The sequence below is a fragment of the Phaethon aethereus genome (assembly GCF_964289735.1).
Source record: "Phaethon aethereus genome assembly, chromosome: 1".
Classification (NCBI taxonomy): Eukaryota; Metazoa; Chordata; class Aves; order Phaethontiformes; family Phaethontidae; genus Phaethon; species Phaethon aethereus.
In genome coordinates, this window is record NC_138575.1 from 75512338 (window position 1) to 75536111 (window position 23774).

At 40.8% G+C, this 23774-nt stretch overlaps 1 protein-coding gene across 1 annotated transcript; it reads left to right on the forward strand.

Annotated features, from left to right (window-relative positions):
• Positions 1–7423: 7423 nt before the first annotated feature.
• Positions 7424–15470, forward strand: LOC309409435 (sulfotransferase 6B1-like; the record flags this gene model as incomplete). Its single annotated transcript, XM_082005591.1, has 6 exons — positions 7424–7568; positions 8380–8564; positions 9543–9669; positions 12144–12238; positions 13277–13463; positions 15352–15470. 6 exons carry the CDS (start codon positions 7424–7426, stop codon positions 15468–15470), a joined length of 858 nt encoding a protein of 285 aa, XP_081861717.1.
• Positions 15471–23774: the final 8304 nt, after the last annotated feature.

The window sequence follows — 23774 nt, forward strand, 5'->3', positions numbered from 1 at the left end:
CTTCTAATGAAGGTCTGTGCATAGACCTCCAACATAAAAGGAACGAGACTCCATACCCTGTAAGCAGATAAGAAGCGGAAATATAAATGATTTTTCTTCTCTTTTGAGGGAAAAAACTGCAGCGACTTGAATGCACAAAATAGCTACTGCATTTGGTGTTTACATGTATGTGGATACTCTATAAACATAGATTAATAAATAGAAGAAGAATCTAGTAACTAGACAAAAGTGGTTAATTTATTTGATTCAGCCAATATCCCTAACCAATTTTGAACAACTCTAGAGAACAGGGGCTCTGAAACCTGCAGTTTACAACCATGATCATGTCAACTCAGAGAGGAACTAGACTGGCCTAAGATCAGCTTGCCTTCCAGTTTCATGAAATCTGGCGCAGTCCTAGCGTAGACAGTGAGCACTGGGGAGCACAGGCAGACTGCTGCAACTCCCAGTTCGTGCACTCGCTTAGCTCAGTGGGATCCTGATCACACCTGGGATATCTGAGCGCAAAAGAGACTTAGCCCCTGGACCTGGGCAATTGGCAGCCCACACCCCATAGCATTCTGCCGCCCATATCTGCAGATATTCGCCCGCTTTGTCCTTGCTTTGTGCTAGTGTTAGAACAGAAATAAAACCCCAAAGAGACTGGAACCCATTCAGCCTTCTGCACTGTATGTTGAAAGTCTTGGTTGTAATAGTTGCTCTTAGGGTGATGGTGTGTGTGGAAAATTCAGGTAAGCTGAAGCTTTTTAAGATGTTTATAATTCAGCACCTCCCAGAAAGGTGGTAGAAAAAAAAATTTAGAGTGATACATGCTTACTCACATTTGGAAAAATTCCGTTTCTAAGTGAGCAGTAAGACACAGGTATAACAGCAACAGCGATTACCTGCCGGAAAAAGAATGGTTGAAATGACTTCTCTGTTGTTTCGAATGAGACTTCAAACAAAACGAGGTGGAAAATACACCTGTGTGCAACAGGCTGTTGAGATCTGAGCAGGTACAACTGGATGAAACTATATGGTGTGTTAGACTACAGGATCTATGGAGCTATTTGTACCCTTAAGTGTGTAAAACAAAATGATATCTCACATGATGGGAGGAAAGAGTTATGTGTGCTGCTTGTCAGGAAAAAGTCTGGGCAGCTGTAAAACATCTCTTTTGAAAGCTTCCTTCACATCCACAAAAAAGGTGGGTTTTTTCCCTCCATCCAGTAAGACTAAAACACTGCATGGCAGAGAATGACTGATTTGCTCCTCCCTTGTTCTGAACCACATCCTGACTTTGCCAGAGAGGACAAGTGTGCAGTAGGAATTCTCTATTTACAGAAAAAAAGTAAAAAATCTTTCCTGTATAAAACTCTATTCTTAAATAGTTCATATAACACATGAACAAATAAAAAAACCCTCATAAGAACAGAGAATAAATATAAAGGTTTGCAGGACATTATGCAGCCACTGCAGGACACAAAAGCAGAGAATCAGCATTAAACACGTGTTTCACTTATCTGGTCCAGGTCTGGCCTGCGTTTCCATTCCTGCTCCTACCACAAATGACAGAAAGCTGTTACACATAGCAGCCAAGTAACTTCTGCTTGGACTTTGGGATTAATTTGTTTGTCCAGGAGTGACTAACAGTTCTGGGCACTAAAGGGCTGTCCTGGCTCTGGCTGGGAAGTAGTTAACCTTCTTCATGGTTCTGTGTTTCCTCTCTACCACCTTCTGATTTTCCTGTAGCATTTTAGAGCTCATGTCTACTAACTGGTGACTGAGGGACCTTAAGGGACCTTAAAATAAGCTAGGACCGAAGCAGTGCAGCTCTGCTGTGTAGAAGGGCAGAGGTGGAGGGGGCCATCCCAACACGGGGGCTATGGGGCTCAGCTCACTGCTATGGGAAGGAGTCTGAAGGTGTGGAAGGGACTGAAGACTGTTTGTAACTCAGGGTGGTGGGTGTTGCCAACCAAATCTCTCTTGGGCATGCGGAAACAACTCCACCTCTCCACCATGTCAAAAGATAACAAGACCTTGATAACCTGACACGCCACAATTTGTGCCCCTTCTTAAGAACAAGATGTTTCCTCTGTAGATAGCACGTGTGTTGCAATGTGAGGTCTGTACTGCTGATATGGGTCCTGCAGGTGACCCACTATCAGATGTCCATGTCGATGTCCTGAACGGTACCGCCTAACTGATAGGGTGCAGACCTAGAGCCCACGGGGCAGTCTCCTTAGGTCAGGGAGAGGTAACACCGATGTTGTCACTGGTTGATCGCTGCTTTATTTCCTTCTGGGAGAATCGTAGCATCTTTGTCCACCCCCCCTGCAGTGAGCAGGGACATCTTCAACTAGATCTGGTTGCTCAGAGCCCTGTCCAACCTGACCTTGAATGTTGCCAGCGATGGGGCACCTACCACCTCTTTGGGCAACCCGGGCCAGTGTTTCACCACCCTCATTGTGAATTTTTTTCCTTATGTCTAGTCTAAATCTGCCCTGTTTTAGCTTAAAATCATTACCCCTTGTCCCATCACAACAGGCCCTGCTAAAAAGTCTCTCCCCATCTTTCTTATAAGCCCCCATAAAGTACTGAGAAAGGTGCCTGCAGAGTTGTTACAGTGGGCTGGCGGAGGGGATGGCAAAACCCGGGGTGCATGCTCCTGGCCACGAGACTTATGTTGCGACACCTTAGCTAGCCCTTGGCTGTCACGCGGACATGGCCAAATGGGACATGGTGCATTGGGGCTGTCAGCTGTCCTGCGTGAGGCTCTCTGTAAGCTCTGCGTGCAGCTCGGGGACCTGGAGGCCTCTGGTCCCTCGCAGCCAAGGTTGGCTCCTCTCTGGCATTTGCACGAGCCCAAGGTTTCCAATCAGTCCCCTCAAACGCCAGCTGCGTTGTCTCTCACCTCAGGATCACCTTGCTCATTTGGGTTGGACCCACCAGAGAGCTGGCACAGAGCGCAACAGCCCGCATGCCGGGCCCTGTCTCATCGTGCACACGGACACAAGGGCTCCTCTTCCCCTTGTACGCTTCCACTGGTTGGGTAGTGGCGGTCAGCCGAACTGCTGGTTTCCCCAGCTGCTGGATTTTAAAGGCTGCGTGCAAACTGTCAGGACAGCATTCGCCATCAGACTTGCTTGCTGTGATTTTTCTGTGTGCAGTGATGCTCCACAGGGTGCAGATCTCTGAAGGACGTACGTCTCAAAAGGCTTTTTTGCTGGAATTTATCTAGCTCCCTATAGAATCCTGTAACCTACTATTGCATGTGTGCTTCAAAAAATCAGACAATTTCTAAGTAGCTATGCTAACAAATCAAATCAAGGTGGAACCATTTGAAGTCACTAGTGAAGTCATAAGCATCAATTGAAGTGCTAGTGCACGAGCAATAACAGGGTGACTCATTAGTTTCTGTCTTTTAAGCCTCTCCCAGTAAGCCTGCATATTAGATATGACCAAAAAAAAAAAAAAAAGAAAAAGGGCAGAAAATAAACTGGGCCTCTCCACAAAGGGGAGAGACTTTTTAGCAGCACCTATAGCGATAGGACAAGGGGCAACAGTTCTAAACGAAAAGAGGGCAGATTTAGACTAGATATAGGGAAGAAATTTTTCACACTGAGGGTGGTGAAACCCTGGCCCAGGTTGCCCAGAGAGGTGGTAGATGCCCCATCCCTGGAAACATCCCAGGTCAGGTTGGACGGGGCTCTGAGCAACCTGGTCTAGTTGAAGATGTCCCTGCTCACTGCAGGGGGGGATGGACTAGATGACCTTTAAAGGTCCCTTCCAACCCAAAAGTTCTATGATTCTATGATTCTATCATTGTAGAGAGAAGTTGGAGCTGTGGAAGGGAGTATACAGCTTACCTGTAACAGTGGATTTCCTGGCTGAAACTCCATATTGGAGATCAGTCTTGCACACTTTGTAACAGCAGCTGTATTTGATATTCTTCACTGAAATAGTCTTGGAAGATTTCGATCCTTCATCACTGTTGCAGAGCCTGTGTACAAATTTTACATAGATGCACAGGGAAAATCTTTACGGACGTAGCTTCTACTAATTTCAGGTGACTGATGTAACTGGTGGAGAATTACAGCAACAAAACCTGATGACCGGTGGTGTCAGTTTTACCTCTCCATTCATCAGTCAATATTGACAAGATTGAAATATTTCATGGCTTTAGGGCACTTCAAAAAATGAGAAACCTGATGCTTGACAGTGCTAGGTAAAAACATTCAGAACCCTGTGGATGCACAATCCAGTTCTGACTCATGTAATCAACACATATGACTTCATCTGCATATTTTCCACAATGTCACCATTTCTTTTAGTACATGCTACCTGAGGTGTCTTTGCGAGGGAACAGTGTTGGCTTCACTTGAGAAATCTTCAGTTGAAGGAGAGGTACATGGTACTGTCTTCTAAACTGCCAATTTTTTTGAGTCATTTAAAGCAACAGAAAGAAGTCACTCACCCAGACAAGGATAAAGGTGGGAGAAGGTAAGCTGGATATGGAGGCAGAAGGAGTTGGACCAAAGCAGCCCGGGAGTGCAGTGTCCAGCTACCAAGCTGCATTTTTGTCAAACCAGAGAGAGACCCCAAACTCCAAATTTAACATTGCTTTCCTGAGAGCAAGTATCTGTGAAACCTGATGGTAAAATGTGCAGGCCATCTGCACCGATAGCAGAGCCAGAGACCAGGACAAGGACAACCTGCTGCTAGGAGAAGCCCCTCAGAGCCCGTGGCAGAGATCTAGGCAATAGATACAAGAAACCTTTAGTATTAGCTTGCCATGCCTGTGTTCATCCGGTTCAAAATGCATCAGCTGTAGTCTACATTCTGTGCTGTAACACCAGCAAAGGAAAATATTGAAGCTGGATGGAGGATTTGGCATGACATTCTTTAAACCCGTGCTCGCTTTGTATAATGTAGCTATAATAATGGACTTTTAATGCTAATGTAGTTAGTATAGTTTTTATAACAACTTAAGGAAGGGTCTTTTTTCCCTGCAAGGTGCTGAATAGTCCCTTTTTCTTTAAGTCACTGCAATTCAGGATACCATACCCTTGCAGCAGTGGGCCCTATTTTCCAAGTACAGGCAGCATTCGAGGAGGGCCAATTTCAGTTTGATTTCTCCTGGATTAACATTATGCACACTGAAAAGAGAAGCTAATATAAAAAGCAATTGAAATGAGTTAAGAGAATTGGAATTTTCTTTTGCTACTGTATTGCTTCTGTTTTACACCTTGGCCATTTCATTTGTGAATGATTAATTAAGGTCCTAGTCATTTGATTAGGCAAATGTGCTGACTCAAAACATAATAGGAAAGCAGGAAGAAATGAAAGGGAAAAGACATAGTAAATATGCAATGCATTTTGCAATAAGCTTTGTTTGGCTAGATCAAGGTAATACACTTTTCTTAGCTTGCACTGAATGCCTATGGCTGGAAAGATGACTGCAAAATAAATCCTGGAAATGTCTGTATTCACACTAATACAGATGCTCAGAACAACATAGAAACAGGAGTCATTATGCCTCCAAACATATTTTGTACACCTGAAGTAAGCAAAGTGAAATCTGTTAACAGAGGATAGATTTTTAAAGAATTTAGACCCTACAATAGGAAGTATGGCTTAGGTCTTCGGACTGTGAGCAAGAGAAAAATGTTGAGCTCCTCATCACTGAGAGATCCCCCAAATCCTACCTGGGCATCAGTGTCCATGTGTTTCTTGTACCCTCACTGACTCACTTGATCACCACCTGGAAAGAGTCCATCTCCTCTCATCTCTAGTGATAGGGAACATGCCTCCAGAGCATATTTGCCATGATTTTGATCCCCACCTGGCCCTGTGTAACTGGAACTTGGAGTTTACGGGTGGCACAGGGCACATTTTGTAGGCAGTAGCAATTTAAGGGCAGCCTTATAGGCCACACAGGTGAGAAGATCTAGGCTTGCTGACTTCAATTCTCTTTGACTGGTAGGCTGGCAATACTGCAAAGGAAAGCGGGGAGGAAATTAATATTATGCCAGCTTTTCTGGAGGTTGAATTAGAAAAATTAGAAACTGTTGACTGTCCTTACTCCTTGTGAGTAATCTTGACTGCTCAGATGTTTCTTGGAAGGACATCTCTAATCATTAACTTCTTACCATGGGTCATGGGAGGTACATTTGGTAATCGGCTCCCATGGAAAAAACCTAAGTAATCATAAATTATAAAACAGGAACTGCGACCTTGCTAAACTTGGGAAATTCCTGAAGGACTGCTTTATTTTAAAATAAAATTTGCATGCAGGTTCTCAAGTTGACTTGAAGACATTGAAGGGCCTCAGCTGAATATTGTAGGAGGTTTTCAACAGGAATAGTGAAGCCACTGGATGTTTGAGGAAATTAATGTAAAAATGAGTAAATCAATTTGTGGCCATTGAAAGGAAAATTAAAAATATTAAGCATTCTAAAATGCTTTGATTCAAACCTGAGCTATTTATTTTATTCTGATGCTTTCGCATTTCTTAAGGTTGCATTAAACAAAAGTGGTCCTTTCAGTTTGAAAAACATGAATAATGATTTCTACAGATTCAAAATTAAAAAAAAGTACATTTTGAAACAGGTGATTAATTGAGAACTGCCTCTTTCTTGCAAGCAACTTTTATTTTGATGAATCCACATATTCTGTGGAAAGACTTAAAAATCTTTAACCACTTCTAGTCATGAAACATGCAGGATTCAAGCCAATGTTAAGTATCTATTTTAAATTTGTGATTTTTGTTGTCTGTACTCTTCTTACAAAGATATATGACAGCTTAAAAAATGATTGTGTCTCTAAGTGCCTCTGTTTTTAAGATGCCTCAGGCTGAAATTCTAAAACGTTAAAAAAACTAGTTCCTTAACATCACAAAATTCAAACATTTGGAATCAATTTGCACTTTTGAAAAGTCAAGCTGTTGTATATCTGGTAAAACAAAAGGAAAAATATTTCATTTACCTAAAATAAGGGTTTTTTTTGTAGTCATAAAAAGTATTTTAAGATGTAGTTTTTTCCTTAGCTTCCGATATAGTATAAATTATAGAATAATCATATTAAGCATGTTTTAAAGCAAGATAAAATGTTCGTTCTTGTAATTTTCCACAATTAATACATTTTTACTATCACATCATTACTTTATCTTGAGAGCTAATAAATGACAAATGACATGCATTTTTCATGACTCTGCCTTTCAGTTATTTATCCAATTACCTCTAATATTTCAGTTGCCTTTATCAACTACCTGGAAAAAACAATATCTGATAGGACTCCACGGTGTATAGCAAAGTGTATAAATAGGAAGTTTGTATCACTTGGTCTCAATTTGTCACTTCAAACCATCTGACTTAAGTGACTCTTAAATCCTCTTGTCATTTCACTGTTATCTGATTTGCAGGAATACAAGACTTAGGCAAACATGTCCAACCCCAGTGAGGCAGAACTCATTCACATGTTTAAGGGGGTTCTCTTTACCACCAGGTCTTCTCCAGAACTTCTAGAATCCTTGCATACTTTTGATGCTAGAGAAGATGATGTCCTTTTGGTTTCCTACCCCAAATCTGGTAAGTTCTACTTTTAGATGTTACTTGCAAGAAGTCTCAATTGTTTGTTTCATGTTTTCTGCTTAAACTATTTGGGAAATGTCTGTGTACAAGAAACAGGGAAAAATGCTTTAGTCTGTGAATACATTATTCTGTCAGTAAGTGTTCAAATTATAACAAAATATGGGTCATTTATCTAAATTTTCATTCTTTAATTGAAAATAATCCCAGATGTTTTCTTATTGGAGAGCAAATGAATATTTATTTCTTGTAAGCAAAATCTGTACTTGAAGGATTTTCCTGAGGTTTTCTACATTCAGTTATGAGCAAGTCAAGAGTTGTATTAAGTTATTCGTATGGCTTTTGGCTGTAGATTTATTCATTTCTTCTTCCTTCTCTCCCCGCCTCGCTCACACACAGAAGCACACACCAAAGAAGTAGCTCAGTCAGTACTAACCAAATATACAGACTTAAGTTACTATGAGGAAAAAACAAACAGGTTATTTTAAAATTAATGATAAAAATAATACAATCACCTCTCAGCCGACAAGCAGTTTGTCTCATGAGATTGTTTTGGTACCAATATTAGCACTTCTCACAGAGTTACTTTATACTTCATCTACAGACCTAATTTTTCCAGTATTTATACATCTGTAGCCAACGGTATTATTCAATTATGTAAAGTTTCTTGAATATGGGGGATTGGAAGTATCACTTCTGCACTAGCAAGCTGTTTCAATATGCAAAATGCATGTTCCACATATCTTCTCAATAACAAATCTTCCTTTTTTTCTCTCTTTTTTTTTTTTTCCTTAAAATTACTTTTCTGCAGGCACTCACTGGCTTGCAGGAGTTATAACAAAGCTTTACAATACTCAAGTTACACTAACATCTCCCATTGAATTTGGAGACATATCCAAACTGGAGGAACTGGATAAAGTCGCATCAAAGAGAATCATCCCAACGCACTTAGACTACAACATGTTACCTCCAAATTTTAAGAATAAAAAATGCAAGGTAAGGCAAAAAGATATAAAAGCAGGAAGATATGTTGTGTCCATTAGGAATCTATTTTGTCTTGTTGATCTTTAATAATTTTAAATTATTAACAGTTTCCAGAAGTGGTTTTCTGTGAATTTTGGAGAGACAGTTGACCAGCAGTCAAAGGCACTGTGAGCAGAGACTTGGGCTAGGGATTGAGTTCTGCTCCTGCCCCACTACTCCCATGGGTTGATTATGTAGACCACGCACCACAGAAAATACAACATCAACATCGTTCTATCAGAAATATTTTATTAGGGATGGGGGGGGGGCGTTCTCATGGCCCCGCTTCCTAGGGGCTGGAGCACTGGCTTAGAAGATAATTATCTTTGGCACTTATAGGCGGTTCTGGGAGTGAAGTTACTCTGCCCCTCCTGTTGTAGTTTTGTGAAGACCCAGGGAGATATTGGGCAAACAGAGGAGAATTTAAATGTGGGAGGCAGATTCAGATCACAGTTTTGGGTTCCTCCCATGCTAATGTGGGAGGTCTTTAAAAAATCAGCTCTGGGCCTCAGATTTTAGGTTAGAAGCCCAAAATTTCAGGATTACTCAGATCCAGACTTTGGGGACAAAGCTGATTTGAATGAAAGGCCAAAATTTATGTTTTGCAGCTGTCCTGTGAATGTTAATTAGTTTCATATGTTAGATTTATGAGATAGTATACTGACTCATGAGTTAAAATGAACACAGCCTCTTTCATAAAACATAAACATTACCCAGCTGCAGGAAACACATCTCTCTCCAGAGGGAATTGTTTACTAACCCCTACTGACTTCTGCCTAAGCAGGGACAAATACATGTCTCTCTTAATGGCCTGGTCATGGATGGAGGAATCCCATAGGGAAGTGTTTTCACACTGCAAATTCCCTGTGAAAATGCTGTATTTGCACACAGAGCTCCTCTGAAATAAAGGAAGAATATCATAATTAATAACCATATCATCTTAATTTACAGATGATCTACATCAGTAGAAATCCAAAAGATACTGCAGTTTCCATGTATCATTACTACAGAGATAACCCAAACCTTCCCACTATTGACACCTGGACTGCTTTCTTTGACCTGTTCTTAAAAGGAGATGGTAAGAATAATGTTATGTTTTCTCCTTGCAGTTTACGTTAGCTTATTATGCACAGAAAGAGTTAAGAAATGTGAATTGTGTGAAAACTCATTGCACTCCTTATTCATATGGGTTTGGTTGAGGTTTTTTTTCAGGATAAATTCCAATGCCAAACTAAACAAGAGGAAATAATAGGATGCTGTCTTCAGCCCTGCAAGGAGACATTTTGATAAGTGGCTGCATTATTTCAGCACAACAGCTCTTTGTAGGTTTTTGCTGTTCTTTGACGTAGCTGTTAAGAAACTCTCAGACAAATTACTGATTTCGTTTCTTCCCACAAAGGCTCTGAAACCCCTGACAATTTGTTGATTCTGATGCAGATTTTCCTGTGTTAAAACATTCCAGTCCTTGTCTTGCGAACCACAATAGCAGACCGCTTCCCACCAAGAACTCACGTTTAAACTTTGATAGAGGAGGTATGCGCGCACAGCTCCTCCTGAGTAGACGTAAGGGCAGCTGGGCTCACCGCAGCCACTCCTGTCCTTGGCGAGCAGGCCGGTGGGGCAGGCGCTCCCTTTGAAGGTGCTCAGCCAGCTCTATGGGCCTCACTGCCATGATGAGTTGCAGGCAATGGGGCACATGGGGACACCACCCCTAGGCTGCACTGAGAGCTCTGCTTGCAGGCATAGTGCCTTCGTCCGTCTTTAAAAACAGCCTTGGGTGGCTCTTCAGAGGGAGTCTAGATGCTTTCATAAAGCCCTCCTGCACACGCTCTGCCTGGTATGTTGTCTTAGTAGCAGGGTCCAAAGACCAAGGACAAGAGTGAGGTTTTTATGAGTGGCAGTTGTGTCATGGAGGTTGACTGCTTCCATGGGAACGGGACACTTCCAATTATCCACTCCCATTTTTAGTGCTTTATTACTCTTTTGAGCACATGTGTTCCTGCTATACAACCGTGAGTGATGATAACAGCAACAATGATAAATCAGCTTGAAAACTTTGAAAGAAAAGTGCCATTGCAGTCATCATGGGCTTACATCAAAGATCCAGAAGTCAATTTGTCTACTGGCTTGTGTGAGCTTTGCTGCAGGTCTCGTGTTCCTAGCTCACAGCAGCCCTAAGGCATGTGCTTCAGTGATTTGCAGGATCTTCGTTTGATTAGCATCAACTTCTGAACATACGATAGTGAAAAAAGGAAGAGAGGGTTATATTAAATTTTAAAAGCATCTCCCATTTATCTGTAAATTAGTAGCCACCTTCTATTTTGTGTGTGCTTTTGCATGGCACAAAAAGATAACTATGATGTTGGTTACAACAGAAAGTTATTTAAGAGGTGATGCTGAGAGAGTTTGTAATTTTTTTTCCTAATAGAAAGACAGAAGGTTGTGCTGCTTGACTCAGATCCTGTAGTATGCTTGCAGAGTTAATCTCAGTTCAGAACAAGCATGAGGACACAGAGAGACAACTGTGAGCTGTCCCTGGAGGCTCCGAGACTGTATGCTGCACCTCTGAAGCCAACAGGGCTTTCTATGCTATCGCTGGCCACATCCCCAGTGTGGCTGACCAGGAGAGCAGGGTTTAATTGCACACTGTGGAGCACACATGCCTTGCAGTTAGACAGGGCTTTATGTGCGGGAGGCTGCTATACTGGACCATTCAGCAAAATACTTAATTTACATCTCAAGGTCTGCAACCAAAATGATGCCCATTACAATATTATACTTTTCTCGTAGCAGTTACAAAGCAAAGTCACAGTTCTGGAGAATGCTGGCTGTGATTGCTCTATCCAAGCCTCTTCTCATCACCCTATGGGAGTCTTTCAACTCATCTTTCAATGCATCTTGTCCTTTAACCGGAAGGGTCAGAATTTTGTTTTGTAAAAGAAAGCTGAAATTTAGGTCTCCTCCCATGGTTCAACAAAAGGAGCATTCAAGACAAAACAAGTACTATGAGTCAACTATAAAACCATAAGTTATCTATGTCATTGCCCAAATGCTGTATTTGCATAATAACTTGTTTACATCATTCTTCTTTGACTTTTAACAATAATACAGATTTCTCCTCTGCTGGGAAAAAATGCAGCTAACAGTAGTGTGTTCCATTTAACAGACTGCTTATTTAATTTCCTAGTGAAGTGGTCATATTTCTAGCTGTGACCACAGAGATGCAGACATTTGCCGAGATGCTCGGATCTTGTTAGGCCAGTACATTTTCCTTCATTACTGGCCTTTCCTTAGCTTTGGAGCCTGTTTCTACTACAGAATTATATCTTTGTATCTGCATCTCTGATTTTGATACAAAATGAAACTTCAACAAGAATGGTAACTCCTTTGGATTGTAAGTTTGAGTCACTTCACAAAAAGAATTTAATCCAGTTTAGAGGAATAGAGGGTACACACTAAGAAGGAAGGGATCATTCCCCTAAATGTGCAAGCTGCAGAGTTATTTATGAATAAAGTTTTTATTAATCTCTTTTACATGGGTTTTCTTTTCAGTTGTCTGTGGATCTTGGTTTGATCATTTCCTAAGTTGGGAAGAACATGAAAATGACAAAAACATCCTGTTTTTGTTCTATGAAGACATGAAGAAGGTAAATATGCTCTTTACTCTTATTTCAGAATGCATTACTTGTAAATTAACAACATTAAAACATCAAAGGGCGAATTATAATGAAAAAGGAGAAAGAAGAAAAATGTGAATATGTGTCTTCGGGCATATTTTATATTTGCATAGATCTTTATATTAGTGAACACTGATTAATTCTGACTGCACAAGTTACATAAATATCAAATCCTCTGAGAGTTGCATTTCATAGATCTAGGAGTGGGATACGTATTCTCCCCAAGCTACAGGAAGAATTTTAAGTTCCTCATTCTTGGTCCTATGGAAAGACCAACCAAGGACATCTGTTGAGGGCCACACATTAACCTGCTATGTCTGACATTTCAGGTGAAATTTTCAAAAAGTTATGTAAGACAACAGAACTACTCATGGCCAGTGGGAGTTGTGCTCCCAATAACCAAGCAAATTAGAGGCTGGAGGGTGTAGGAAAAAAGTTTTGATGAAAGGAAATTATTATGCAGAAACTGCTTCGCTATTCTTAAAAAAAAAGTCAAATAGCAATATACCTTAGCTTTCAGAGAATGAATTTTTGGTGAAGAGAAAACACTTCCTAGTGTTTCCATTAAAATAGTTTTGTTCATTTTTCAGAAAAAAAATCCGCTACAAGGAATATAAACAAGCCATTTTGGATCCTGAGTCCCTTTTTGGATCTCTAGCTATAGCAGCTCCAGTGAAATAAACTACTTACATAGAAGCTGAGCTTTGAGTATTTCTCTATTCCCAGTGAAATAATTCTGAGAGACAGGAGGACACTTTGCCTGAACTGGGAGTAAAATTGCAATGTAACTGTATTTGATATCACATACTCAGCATTTACTCATTTCTGTGAGTATGGGTAGGAGGGGAATCAGGTTTACTGTACCTGTCATCTACACATCTACGTGTTTAGCTTTGCTTGAAAGCAAGTAAATGTGTGATAAACTCGGTGTGAAATAAAAAGGATCATTTTTGTATCAACTAATAATCAGCTCAGAATCATGAAAGCTTTATTTTTCTTGTACCTCAGGATCTCCCTAAGATTGTAAAGGAAATCGGTCTGTTCCTGGGTTTAAACGTCAGTGATAATGATGTCCAAGACATCTGCAAGAAGTCCTCATTCTCAGAGATGAAAAGCGACACAGAAAAGGAAAACAGCGATCCCAGTCACACCGTTTGTGCGCTGACGTCCAACAGGAAGCTGATTTTCCGAAAAGGTAAGTTCACTGGGCTGGGCTTAACAGAGCAGAAAGAGTGGGAAACCAGCCAGAGGCTGCAGTCCAAGTCTTTCCCGGACGGTAGTGATGCTTTGGGTCAGCCACAGGAAGCAGTGACAGGATCCTTCAATTTGAACCCATCTTAAAAACCGCTTTCTTTCCTAGTTCTCTGGTTCCAAATGCAGGCTTATACTAGAGAAGCACGGAGGAGTCTGAACAACAGTCTGACTACTATTGCTTCATGTGAGCTTTTCAGCTAAAAGGAAAGGTTCACAAAGCATTACTCTTTATCTTTTTTTACCTAAGAGCTGATCACTTCATTCTTTTACACCACGTCCCCTCCGATATCACCTGCGAAGGTCACTTAGTTTACTACAATGAGAAAGAGCAAGACGCATTCCTTGCGAAGGAGACTGCTTGTAGCCTTTATCCTCCATCCCGCCTATTATCTTTATTGAAATGTTCCTAAAAAGGAATATGCTGACAATGACAACAAGGAAAGAATGGATGACTCAGTCACCTCAGGGCCTCATGGGTAGCCTCAGACCTTGGCCAAGCTGGAATCCGCGGTGAAATCTTCAACATCATGCTTAGCTCAGATGTGATTTAAAAATACCTGCGGAAGCTGTTTTCTTGCTCCTGAAGTTTCAGAAGCTTGCTCAGATTTGGATAAGAAGTCAATCAAAACCATCATCTTTAGATAGATTTTGATTATTTTTAATTAGTTAATTTTTGAACAATAACTGACAGTTTAAAACTAAGAGTTGTTTCAATTAAGAAAAACTTGTTTTCATTTATAAATAGGGAAACGGTACATTTTGCTAATTCAGAAGGTTTTCACCAATGAGCTGAAGCAAATGCCAAAATACAATCTGTCAGTAAAAAACAAACAAACAAAAAGCTCAGATACATTTTTCTAAGTCAGTGAACTTTAACAAGGCTATGCTGAAAAATTTGAAAAACCCCAACAGTTTCACTTCCAAGTAGTTCCTCTGCAAATCCCTGTGTTTCAGCCAGTTTACAGAAGTTTTATACATATATATGTAATTCTTCTGGCTCTCTTTTCTTGTCTTTGCTGTCCAGAATGCTGTTTTAGTCAGCAGTTTTGGAATGCAGGGTCTTTCAAGGATGCACGTAAGGGAAAACTGTGAGCATTGTCTCATTAAAATACATCAGTTAAAAAAACAACTTCCCATTTGCTCAAACTGGATAACAGTTGAAACACTTCATTGAATATGAGTGTGCATGGTCACCCAGAAGTAGTTAACTGCCCACGTTAAGTAGTGGGACATCTCATCCGTAGAAAGCCCTAGAGATTAGGAGCAGGTGTGAGGGTGGGATTCATCTATCAGGTCACTCTGGGCTCCTTTTTTAGGAATCTTCTTTAGTCAATGGAGCTATACGGCTGCTTTTGGGGCACCATTCATTTGCTGAGTTTTAGATGTTGGCTGGGATGAGATGGGTGTCAGCCAGGAAGTAACCTGGAAGTAACCATTTCCCTCTACTGACTGTGAAAGAGCCCAGCAGACCTTTAGCTGTGCACATCTAAGGTGCGGCAAGATGCCTCCCTGCTGAGATGGCCAAGAGCTATAATTCCATCTAGGAAACCTGCTGCTCTTCATGTACCACTTAGTGTGTTGGCACTAACCAAGTCTGAGGCTGAGGGTTTAACAGCCTTTATGGATGATGATCCAGCTGCTTCCATCACAGTGTCACCTGATCAATAAAACAATTACTCATGATCATGACCTCCTGCAAAAACTATGGTTAATAATATATTAATAATCTGTGCCAACTGCAACATTAACAAAACTGGGCTGCCTTTAGATCATTTTCTGCACTATATGTTGCTAGACTCACTGTTCTTTTTCTGCTCCTGCTCTCCTAGGTGCTGTTGGTGATTGGAAGAACCATTTCACTCCAAAGCAGAACCGGAGGTTTGAGGAGATATTTAATGAGAAAATGAAACTCAGCAAAATGGCAAAAAGTCTCATCTATGAATTTTGACTCTGTGTGAAGAACAATACCCAGTTATCAACAAACACAGATAGAGCAATTGGTGGGAAATTCTGAACGGGGGCTCCCATTCAGTTTATAATTACAATAGAAAAGATTGTAAACATGAGATTTTGAGGACAGGAAAATTCTGACACAGTGCCAGAGCCGAACTGTTTTCAGTGGGCAGATGTATATAGTTTTACAGAGTCGGGTGTCAAGACCCTTTTTTCTACAACCATATATACTTTATCATTTATTTATTTTTTGCTCTAGAGGGATACGAATGGACTTCTTAGATCTGATTTCAGAATTTTACCTAAGATGTTAAGAAAAAAACCAAAAGAAACCAAAGCCATAAGAATCTGAATATATACAAAGTCTAAAAACACATCATAAGAAAATGACCAAAGATTTGACCCCACACTCCCTCCCTCCATGATCTACCATGATTTGCAAAGTGTCTATCTTATCGGACTTTGTTATCAATACTGACATTGAAAACTGCAGCTGTACATTTGAAGATCTGGAATTAAGTTTGTTTATAAAATGTCTTTATTGTTGTTACAATATGTAGTTCTTTGCTATAACTTATTTTTGCGTTAGGTGTTGTAGAGTGTGTGTGTTTTAAATGCAACTGATGGAAATCCATGTAAATTTCTGCACCATATGTTGGAGAACTATAAACATTTTTTTTTCTATTTGACTTTCTTCCTGCAAACTGCTTGTTTCCAGTGTTTTGATGAGAACCATTTTACTTCACAGTCCTTGTGCAATAGAATTCAACAGTTCCACTGTGGCAAACAAACCGCTACTCAGAGACAGCTTAATCTGAACACAACTTATTTATTTACCCTGCCCTGATAAGACAGTTTTTTGAAGAATCAGCTGTCTGTGTTCACATCCAAGGGACCGTTCTAGGAACCCAGTGAAGACTTTTCTTCTGATTTATTCCATGAAGCGTTTTCTGTGCTCACCTTCAATTTGCTTTGCAGGCTGGCTTTAAGGACTCTTCTCCCCAAACTAGTTCTCCCCAACCATATAATTCCAAGGCGTCAGCAGGCAGAAAAAAACATAGGAAATGCTGATCAAAAAAAACCTCATGCAGACAAGCACAATTGCTCTGCTTTGACTCCTGTGTACTCTGAAGGTACATGCCTGTAAAGCAAGTTCATCCTCTGGGTGTGTTGTTTCTGAAAAGCTGGGGCCTTATTTACAGTGAACACTAATGCTCTTCTAGCCACACATTTAACACTTGCCACGCAGCCCTTTCACCTCATACCTTGCTTGTGCAAGCTGGCATCAGTACCTACTGATTTTGCACCTGCACAAACGATACAGAAGTTATGCACCGAGAGAAAAGCCTGTTTGATAGCAGTCCCTTGCCAATTACCAACTCAACACTATTTAAGGGAGATGCTGCCCTGAGCACTGTTTTATGCAAATGACCCATTTGGAAACCAGAATTTTGTGTTGCTTTGCTCTTCTGACACTAAAATCACACTCTCTCCCGCTAAAATGTCACAAACCACCGTTGTCCTCCTTTCAGGTGTTGTTCTTCCACTATTAATAAACAGCAAAAGATCAGCTAATGATGATGCTTGAACATTTTACTTAGACTTCTTTTTTCTAGCCCTTTGAGTATGGAAAAAATCCAAAGGGTTCTCGGATAAACAAAGTTTGCAAATGAGTTTATTAACTGTTGTAAGCGGCATTTATATGTATATTCACAATATGAAACTGTGTGAAGGGAAAGGGTGGGGACATGCCACGTGGATCAATGAGGGGGTTAAAGCACACAGTCCTGAAGCGGCTGAAGGGATAGTATTAGAATATAAGGCAGTGAGTGTTTTGCCAACTGCCTGACCTCTAGCACCGCATTGCGGAGTCAAATGGACTTTCAAAATAACATTCCTCTCTGTAACACTTGGTACTCACGCAGAACTTTTAATCTTCAAACATAGCTTTACTCAAGCTTTATGCAATGCAGCCACACCTGAGGTAGAGTGCAGCAACTGGTTGGCAGTGAGTAATAGCTGAGAAAGAGAGCAGCTTCTGCTAGTAAAACTACGGGGTAGCAGGTCCATCCTAGGCAGTGGCACAGCCCAGCACAGATGTGGACAGTGTAACAAAACTGGCCTATGTCAGAGGTCCAGAAAGCTAGGCTGGGCACTGTTCCTAAAGGATGGGGGTATGTGATTGTAGCTACTGCCAACCAGGGTCTCCCAGCAGTTGCTACGCCTACCATTTCTTTCATCCTCTTCTCTCTTGCTCTCCCCACTCTGCTCCTACCCCGCCTCCCCTTCCTATGGCTGTAGCATCCCCCACCAAGAGGGTTTCAAACTGAATTTTTCAAAGAATTGTCAATCTGGCTCCACAAGTCTTTTTGCAGGTCATGGAGATGTTCCAAAATTTTCAAAACTTCCATAGTAAGATGTTGTAAAAATGTCTCTTCCCCTCTCTGCTTTTATTTCTTCTTTCTATGACAATTAAAACTTTTGAGAGAGAGGCATTTCAGCTCTACAAGATATGAAAATACTCGTCCAAAATGTACCTAGACCACAGCAATACTAGGTGTAGAAGAAACAAAGCCCCACGCAATCTCTATTACATGTAAATGGTTACAATACTGCTTTCCTATTTGAGTAATATATTCCACCTTCCAGAGTAAGGGTTCTTCTCAAGATTGATTTAATTAGGTAGGACAGCATTAAACATTTATGCCATCAGAGCTGAGACATAAGGCTTCTACCTGCTCTTGTTGAAGTTAGACAGTTTTGCTTGCTACCCAGGCTTACCTGGCCTTTGGGTCAGATGAAAAAGAGCGCAAGAGTATCTGAACAGCTAGAACTCTTGTGAGAGGAACCCATGAATTCCGGGCCTTGCTTCAAGGACTTTTTTCCCTGAAAACATCAAATAAGTATCGTCTAAAGTAGCTCTCAGAGAGGAAAGGTGCTCAGGTAAACATCCCAGCAACCTGACTTTAAGCCACATTAGTTCTGAATCAATGAGCTTGATGCCTAAAGCAGTTTTCTGGAGGAAAACAATGACTGGTGAAAAAATAATCTCTCAGAATATCTTCATCTTGTAGAAGAGGCAAGTGAGTCTGGAGAAGTGAGGGTGGGAAGGCCAGGCAGGGGAAAGGATGTAAGCCAGTTCTAGTAATCTTTGAAGCCAGAAGTCACAGGAAAATAGAGAAGACTCAGGGTAGGAGATCAACTGGTGAGTTTCTGTACTGGGGCTAAGTAGAGCAGAGATGCTCAGGGGATCAAGACAAGGGTTTACTTGAAACCATCAGTCAGCTGGAAAAGTAAACGTTGAAGACCAGAAGGGATTTCCATGGGGCTTGCTTCATGACCAGCTGATGAGAAAGGACACACAGTCACACCCCACACACAAAGAGTGAAGGGCACTCCTTTTGCGAAGACCCAGTGGGGATGGGACAGGAGGAATCAAGCTTGACAGAAAGGGCTGAGTGTGGAAATGAAGGAGCTTGCTGAAAGACCATGTTCAGAAAGGGGGAAAAGGACTGACTGACCATATCACTCTTTCCCCAGTTCCAGTCTCACAGGTGACCTCAATCCACTTTCATTCAAGGCAGCAGCAACCATGAGAGATGATTCTGCAGCAACATGCTTTACTAACTTTGACAGGAGACAGTCCTCCCCTCTCCCTGAATCTCTTTACCTGTCCTGCAATACCGCAGAGGACAAACGTAGGAAAGGACAAAGGCAGTGGGTGCGCGTGGTGAGACACTGCCCTTCCTGGCCTCCCAAGGAAGACACTTCTTGGCCAAGCAGAGAGGAGCAGCGGCACCTCGCGGCCCCAACAGGGTGGTAGCAGGAGCAACCAACAGCTGCTCAAGCGAAAAACCCAGCGACAGAAAAGCATGAAGTCACAAACTACATTGCCATGCCTCCTTTCGGCCTCTTTCCAACCTGGTCCTGCAGGCCAACTCTAACTGGAGAAAGAGCTGTCGTGGAAACGACCACAACCCCAAGGCACCACACTCTGGCATGGGCTCTGCAGCCATCTAGCAAGCTTTCTACCAATAAAAAGGGAAGCAGTGCTGCCTCCAAAAGGAACAGAAATGTTTGTTCTTCACTGACATCTATTGACTGCAGTGTTTTAACTGCAAAGCTCTGCACAAGAATTAGGCATTGATTTTTGCAGGATGCTGCAGGGCTCACAAGCAGCAACAGACTCTGAAAAGAATCACACGTTTGAGGGGAGCAGGTCTGTCTCTGGGACAGTCCTGATGCACAGCCTGCTTAAGAAGTCCTTCATTTCTGACTGCCAGCATCTGCAAGGATGTACCTGGGAATGATCAGTCTGTACCACTGAGAATCTACTAGCAGCCACAACAGAGACAGGATGATGGGATGGAGGATGGCATTCACATGTAAGCAAATATTAATGCTTAGGAGTAATAAAACCGGATTTCCCTTCTCTGCCAAGGCCTTGCACTAAAACAAAAGATAACTGGGATGTGTTGTTCTCTGTCATTTGTGACCTTGGTAAACTAGACCTAATACAACAGCCAGGTAGGTATCACTGTACTGCTCCAACTGCAGTTAGTTGCCTAGCTACATAAGAAAGATAAGGAATTAATCAGTCTGCAGCATTGCCTACTGGCTAAATTAAGGATTTACCTACATTACAATAAAAAACGAAAAAAAATAAGCACAGCAGGATGTCATAGGCAGGAGAATGAAGTACAATATAAAGCTAGCTTATATATCTCTCTGCTATCCAAGCTCAGACACCAATGACAGCAGCTTAATTGAAGCAGACCAGACTTCAGGTCCTCTGCTTCTTGGCGAGGACATCAGTAAGCTACAGCACAGATCCACTGCAAGGCACAGATCCAGTTAGCTTGTTCTTCTCTACATTGCCATGCACTGCCTGCAACTTCAGCCTGGAAACCCCTGAAATCTCTTGGCTTTCATTATAAATCAAAGGTGTGCTCTCTTTAAACAAAGAAACAAGAAACCTGGGGAGCCTCACTTATGAGCTGCAAGGTGCTCAATGACATGATGGTAAAAACCTGGCAGTGTATTAAGCATAGAAGAGCAAGAAATAAAAAGCAGCATGGTTTGCAGACCGCCCAGGTTTTTTTTACAATGAGAGTGCACAAAGACACAAAGATGTTGATACATTGATGTGGCGAGTCAGGAGTAGGGCTTGTTTGCAAGTCATCGGAACTACTGCCCAAAAAATCCGTTCATACCGCAGTTTGAGAAAATTGTTACATTCATTAAGTCAAATGAATGGATGTGGTTTATGTTCATCGACAGACTACTTCATCCCATTCTCAAGCTTTTTAGACTAGCCTTCACCTAATCAATCACAAGACATCAGTTGGGCATAGCTGATCAGAAGGATCCACTGATCACTAACACATCTCGTTTGGACTGTGTTGTTGTGGAAAAGATGTAACCCAGAAAAAAAGGTGGGAGAATAAAAGTAGTCAAACTCTTAAGTGGACTGTACAAACAATAAAAAGTTGTGCAACTACAGCCTTAGTTAAAAGTTACATCCCTGGAGAAACTATCTCCACATTTAAGTTTAATACAAGAGCAGCCATACTAGCTCAAATACATACCAATTTAGCCCAGAAACTTGTCTGCAAGAGTATGTGAACAAACAGGACAAGCGCATGATCTTTTCCTGAATATTCTCCCAACTTCCAATTACATTTTGTCCAAGAAGTTGTTTCTTTCTGTCCTACAACTTTTTTAAATGTGTAAGAAACAAAACACCCAGTATTCAACATACATGCTAATCACTGATTTATATAGTAGAACAATGACTTTTATCCCTTTTATCCTTTCTATTTTATACCCTTTTCGTAATAATTCTTAAAATTGTTTGCTTTAACTGCCAGCACACACTTCAAACCAACAGATATTTTCCTGGATTATAAACCCTCGGTAGAAATAGATATTTTTATATATGACATTAGGATTGTTTTTCTATTAAGCACGTGTCATTATAAATATCTATTTAGTTTCATCAGCCCTGTTCTTTACTAACCTGAATAATTTGGTATCACTGCCTCTGCGTTGCTCACTGCTCATTCCCTTTAGCACGTTCTTTATAAACAGTTAAAAAATCCTTCCGTCTGCAAAAAGAAAATAAAGGTAACCCCTTTTAGGGGAAGTGGTCTGTAATACTACAGAGGTGTGGGAGACAGCTATAGCATGTGACTGCTCACAAATGTTTCTCTTTCCTCCAGTATCTCTAGCAGTGGGAAAGCTCTGTTAAACCAAAGCCACATACATAAACATATCTAGGATCAGAAATGGGGATAGACAAACCTGTCTGAGAAAGAAAGAAACAAACCAAACATCCAAGGATTTTTCAGACAAGTGCATTAATGACAACTTTTTCCTAAATCATTTATGTATAATAATTTTTCTTCCACTGGACATACCTTATTATTCCTCTTACAATGCTGACATTTAGGATAATTAGTCCTGCTGGGTGTAATGAGACTCATTTGGAGTTATTTCTGGAAACAGGAAATAATGTTTTAAGAGCAAACTAATATAAAAATTAATTTATAAAAAAAACCCTTCACACATGGACGCTGGAAAAGGTAGTTAACTAATGCATGCTCAAGGCTTAAAAGTATTAAGAACTTGAAATCACCAAGTACTACAAAATCTCTCTGACTTCAAAGGCTGACTTTTATATGATTCATATTGATTTGAAATGAACTAAGGTCAGAACACATTGTATTACCCTACAGGAAATAGCACAGAACTGGAGAGAAACACGTATCGAACAGGACAAAGATCAGATAAAAATGAATTAATAGTGAGAACTAGGTGAAGGGCTAACGCCTACCCCTTGTGCCAAAGTTAGCAAAGGTAATGACAATATGTTACTGTCTATCCTTCTCCCCTCTCCTCTACTCTCCTGGCAAGAGCCAACAGCCAAAATGAGCAGAGATTCCAAGGCCCAAGCAAAATGGGAATTCTCTCCAAGAACATCCTGCCAAGTACTTCTCAATATGTTCTGCTCAATTTACAAGATTATCCTGCTATAGAAATACTGGACTGGCTTTCACAGCTCAGAGAACAGAGAGATGAATCCTACTTTCCACAGGCACAAAGCACACAGCGCTGTGGAACCAGCTATTGGAAAACATGGAAGACAGGCAAGCAAAGTCTATTTAAGAGGATATAACCACAAACAAAACACTCAAGATTTGCCTCCAAGACCAGATCAAGATGAAGATTTTGAATAACTGACTGTGTGCATGGGATTAATTTGGGCATTAAACATGCCCACCTTTATCAGGTATAATGATGGTATAATGATCAGGTATAATCTTTTCATGTGGCACATGAACTTGAAAGTGTCCGATTTACAGTATACAAATTCATCATAAACCACCCCATAACCAGTCTCTACTCAAAAGACTAAAGAAAACTGTTTATTTCAAAGTTCAGGCAATCAGCTATTTTTCATAATAGTGTATTATAGATTACTATATAGTTTACTCTTGCCAGTTTCACAAAATTATGATAAAACATCCCACATTATCCAAGATATTTTTTGGAATATACTAGGCAATTTAAAGTAAAAAAACCAAGTTCTCACATGACCAAAAGAGATTATTCCAAAATCAGCCCACTATAACAACCACTGAAATCTTCTCTGAGTGAACTACACACCTATAGCAAAAGGCAATCACGGTGCCAGGATACATACTGAAAGAACAGTCACTGGCAAAAGATACTACACTTTTGAAGCTTGCGCAGGACCCTGGATCTCCCCTTTAAGTAACTGTTAAGAGTTATTCTTAATCTCTGCCCCTCTGTGACACCTAAATCCTTCATATCATTGAGGATCTTCTGTAAAAATTAAGAGGAGTAATTAAAATATCCCTCGTGCTACTCTAGTTTATACTTAGGCTTTCCCCTGCAGTGTGGGCAATATAAATCTGAACCTTTCAGGCAGCAGATCTTGCACGTCTCACACTCTAACAGGCTTTGTTTGGTAAATAATGTCTAGATCTCTTTTATTCTTCATATTCTTCCTATACATCCAGCATAAGATTATACCACATTTTTCTAAACAAGAATTTGTCAGAGGGACAACAATTACTTACCGGCTACCATTTCTTTCTGCCCATTGCCAACACTCACACAAAAGCATTACTGCATTTATTTTTACCCCAAATTTGCACATATATCAGAGACCTAATGTATATGCCACACATTCAGCAAGCAGCTGGAACATCAGAAGAGTTCTTGATTCAAACAGTAAGCTACAAACAGTACCGCCAATTCATATTTCTATTAT